This window comes from Neofelis nebulosa, chromosome 4 (assembly GCF_028018385.1).
Source record: "Neofelis nebulosa isolate mNeoNeb1 chromosome 4, mNeoNeb1.pri, whole genome shotgun sequence".
Classification (NCBI taxonomy): domain Eukaryota; kingdom Metazoa; phylum Chordata; class Mammalia; order Carnivora; family Felidae; genus Neofelis; species Neofelis nebulosa.
The window spans coordinates 164,110,266-164,114,563 of NC_080785.1; the positions used below are offsets into that span (position 1 = coordinate 164,110,266).

The following is a 4,298-nucleotide window of genomic DNA, read 5'->3' on the forward strand; positions in this document are numbered from 1 at the left end:
TTGATAGGTGATAGATAGATAGATAGATTGATAGATGATAGATAGATAGATAATAGATAAATGATAGATAGATGATAGATAGATAAATAGATAGATAGCCAGACACATAGACACGTACATACTTATATGTATATATGTATATTCCCAACCCAAATTACAAATTAATCCAAAACTGTATCTGAGAAATAAAATACACAGTAGTAGAGAGAAACCGAGTGAAAGAAAACAATACCCTAGTTTATATAAAATATAATATAAAACTATAGTAAGTGAAACAGTGGCCAAAAAAATAGACAGAAGTTCAATGGAACACATAATGCAGTGTGTGACTTTATTAAGGGGATGTCATGGGGGGTGTTGGAGAGGGGCTGAGACCATCAACAGAAGAAGGGAGACGTCTACAGCCTACAAAGGGACAGATCTTAGAGGAGAAGGGGGTCTCGGAATCTCTCTCAGGATCTTAAAGACCTCCATGCAGGAGAAGGATGGGAGTCCACCAGCAGGAGAAGCAGAAAGAATGAAGCCTGAGAGAAACGAGCAGCATGCATGCATGAGCTCGTTGCCTGATCTCTGGAGACGGGGTGGGGCACGGGGAGCACTGGCCCTCAGAGGCCCGGGCAGGGGGACGAGGGCTTCTTACAGATCCAGAAGTTTTCTGTACTACATCTGTTGTCATTCCAGCCGTCACTGTACAATTCCACACAGTCCTCATCCCCGTGGTTGTTGGGTTCCCCTTCTTTCCAGAAGCTGTGAACACCATCAAAGCCATCGGCCCCCCTGCTCTACCCAGAGCCCACTCCCCAGCCCACCCTTGGAAGAGCTGGTCCCCGGCCTTTGGTGGCAAAAGCCCCAGTAGCAGTCAGAGAGTGGCGAGGATTCAGAGGCAGCGTTTTCAAAACGAGGGTTCAAACACCACTCCCACTGGAATCAGCGCTTGCAAAGTACAAATGCAGATTCCCGGGCCCACACCTAGATTTATAGAATCAGACTCCCCCACCCTGGGATGGAGTCAGGACTCTGCATCTCCACCGAGCAAGCCCATCAGATGATGCTTTCCAATTCCAGAGTCTGAGCATCCGGGTTTGGGTTTCAGTGCCCACACTTCCCAGGCCATTGTCTCCGGGAGATCACCTGAGTTGGAGGGGAGTGTCGTCCACCCATCTCCAAGAACCCTCATTGTGGTGGTCACTGAGGCCGATCCATGTGCGCTGGCTATTTTTCGTATTCCAAGACTTCAGAAATTTCTGGGGCAGGGGAGGACGGGCAGTGAGACATCACCCTTCCCCATGTCTGCCCACATTCCCATGGTCCCCTGCCCCCTCCCCACGGAAGACCTGTGGTCCAGCTGATAGCCCTCACTCAAGTTGTATGTGTTCACACGCGCGCGTGTCGTGGCTGTGTTAATGTGCGTACACATGTGGAAACGTGTTTACTTGAGCCTTGGCTTCATGTCTGGGGAGAGATTCTGCACAGTCTCGAGAGGGCTCTGAGTTCCCTTTCTGTTCACACATGGGTTCCTCTTGGGCATGTTCTTCTCTCACATGACCTTCCCAAGGCCACCTCTTCCAGGAAGCCTTTCCTGCCATCTCCCCGCCCCAGGCCTCCATCTCGGGGAGGGCAGAAGAGGGACAGAAGGCTTTTCGCTGGCCTTCCCGAGGTCCCACCCCAGTCGGGCGCTCTGCTCAGCTCACCTGCTCCTCAGTGCTGTTGATGACCACCAGCTGGGCCCTCATGTTCTGACACGCGGCAATGGACTCTTTCCAGGTGTTCTGGGTCAGGGAGAAGAAGTAGCAGCTTCCCTGGAAAAGTTCCCATTTCCAGGGGCAGTGGCGGCACAGGCCAGCTGGGGAGGAGAGTGGGGTTGGGACAGACAGGCCCCCAGCAGGTGCATCAGATCTTGGGAACCCAGGGCCGGGCCCCTGTGTTCAGCTGTCGGCTCAGTCCCCAGGAAATCCGTGTGATGGACCCCAGCCTGAGGAAGCCAGGAGCCATAGAAGGTGGGCTCCAGCCCCACCTGGGATCCCCAAACTCCCTCCCGACCTTGGCGTCTGACGCTTACCCAGGGTGGCATTCATCCAGGTCAGCTGCTGGAGTATCTCCTCCAGGGATGATGGTTTCTGGGCCTGAGAAACATCCCCTGGGAAAAGAGGACTTCAATTATTAAGCACCTAGGGTGTGCTTGGTGTGGAGAGGGCCCCGTGACAACATTATCAGTAGATTTCACAATGGACCCCAAGAGTCCATTATGCAAACAACAAAACTGAGGCTCTGAAAATGACTTGCCTGACATTGTCCCCAGGGTCTCACCTGGGGATCCAGTCTCCTCCCCCACCTCTACCCTCCTTCCTTCACCCCTGCGGGGAGGGGTATGCGGTGGCTCATCCAAAGTCACACAGCCTCTGAGCCCTCTCCTGCCCCAAACCCTTCACCGAGGGGCATCTAGCCCTTCACCGAGGCCGGGGCTCTCCTGATGGTTCCTCTCCCGATGGTCCCCTGTGTCTCTCTGCAGGGATTGGTGGATCCTGGAGACTGCAACAGACCAGAGGATTCCCCTTTATTTATTTTTTATTAAAAAAAAATTTAAACATTTATTTTTGAAAGAGGAAGATAGAGACAGAGTGTGAGCAGGGGAGGGGCAGAGAGAGGGAGACACAGAATCCGAAGCAGGCTCCAGGCTCCGAGCTGTCGGTACAGAGCCCGACGCGGGGCTCGAACCCACCAACCAAGAGATCATGACCCCGGCTGAAGTCAGATGCTTAACCGACTGAGCCACCCAGGCGCCCCAATTTTTTTTAATGTTTATTTATTTTTGAGCGCGAGAGAGAAACAGCAAGTGGGGGAGGGACAGAAAGAGAGGGGGGCGGAGGATCCAAAGCAGGCTCTGTCCCGACAGCAGGGAGCCCCATGCGGGCCTCAAACTCATGAACCATGAGATCATGACCTGAGCCGAAGTAGGACGCTCAACCAACTGAACCACCCAGGAGCCCCGAGAATTCCCCTTTCATCAGCACCAGCTTCAGGCCTGACCTGGCGTCAAAAATCTAGTTTCAAGGTCTCTGGGAGCCTAGGTCCCGTGTGGACGAAGACGAGCTACATTTCACAGATGAAGAAACAGGCTCAGAGAGGGGTAGTAACCAGCCCCCAGCCACACAGAAGGCGATGCGGAATAGCACCGAGACCTTCCCAGAGGGACAACCTAAAGCGACCCAAGACTCCGAGCCCCCAGCCTCCGACTCACCTTGAACCAGAGTGGTCACCAGGAGCATGAAGAAGCCCAGAGAGACGAGAAGCAGCAGCAGAGGCAGGTGGGCCTGGGTCAGACACCCTGAAGGACCAGCAGACGGGCAGAGCTGAGGTCCGCAGGGACGGACCCTGCCCCAGCCCCGCCCCCCCCCCACCCTCCATGCTGGAGCGGGGGCCTCTCCGCTGCCCCTTGCCCAGATGCCCGCTCTGGACACGCCCACCTCGGTACCTGGCAGGCTCCGTGAGCTCCTGAGCAGGCCGGTATATTTCTTAGCCAGTCTCTGGTTCCCAAACACCTCCACCTCTGAACGGGACAGAACACACTCAGCCGAGCTTTGAAGCCGAGCCTGCCCGAGCCCCGCCGTCAGGACTGCAAGCCCGAGGCCAGGCCTGAGTCCCCCAGGAGCCTGGAGGGAGCCCGGCCCTCCCTGCCATCACCCCAGGGTGGCAGCTCAGCCTCACCCGGGTCATCCGGCTCCTTGGGGTCACACATCTCCGCCATCCTCCTCTTCTCTCCGGCTCCCCTCCACGCGGTGGTTTTTATAACCCCACGTGCTGCCCCAGCAGCCCCTCCTCAGGAACATTCCTCCCCGATTCAGGAACAAGAACACAAAACAGGACGCTGCTTCCTCTCGGAAAAGAGGGTGGAGGAATGAAGTGCTGACACAAGTAGGAGAGAAGGCACGGAGGGTGGGGGCAGGAGGCGCACGGTCAACCCCGGGGTCACAAGGCGCTGTTCCAACCCCTATCCAGCCCTGCGAGCGCTGGCCCGGCCTGGGCCTGGTCGGAGTCTCAGTTTCCTCAGGTGGGAAGCGGGACAAACGCCTTGCCTCGAACCGTTTCTGTGAGGTTTACCACCGGGTGCTAGTGCTGGGTATATACATCGCCTATTCTAATAATAGGTACTCAGTAGCAATAGCGTTTGGCACGTGCCTCGCAGTTCCCCAGGGTGTGTGTTCCCCCTTGTGGAAACAGGCAGTAAATCTGGATCTGTTCCACCGCGAGTGAGTTCCTGGTGGTCTTTGGCTGGGGGGTGGGGGCGCGCCCTGAGAGAT

General features: G+C 55.6%; 1 protein-coding gene across 1 annotated transcript; it reads right to left on the minus strand.

Moving 5' to 3' along the window:
• Positions 1-300: 300 nt before the first annotated feature.
• On the minus strand, positions 301-3,843 carry LOC131510701 (CD209 antigen-like protein E). Its single transcript, XM_058728178.1, has 8 exons — positions 3,706-3,843; positions 3,473-3,547; positions 3,239-3,325; positions 2,452-2,529; positions 2,060-2,137; positions 1,692-1,843; positions 1,132-1,244; positions 301-747 (listed from the first exon to the last, which is right to left on the minus strand). The coding sequence occupies exons 1-8, from the start codon at positions 3,743-3,745 to the stop codon at positions 606-608; spliced, it is 765 nt and encodes a 254-aa protein (XP_058584161.1). The 5' UTR covers positions 3,746-3,843; the 3' UTR covers positions 301-605.
• Positions 3,844-4,298: the final 455 nt, after the last annotated feature.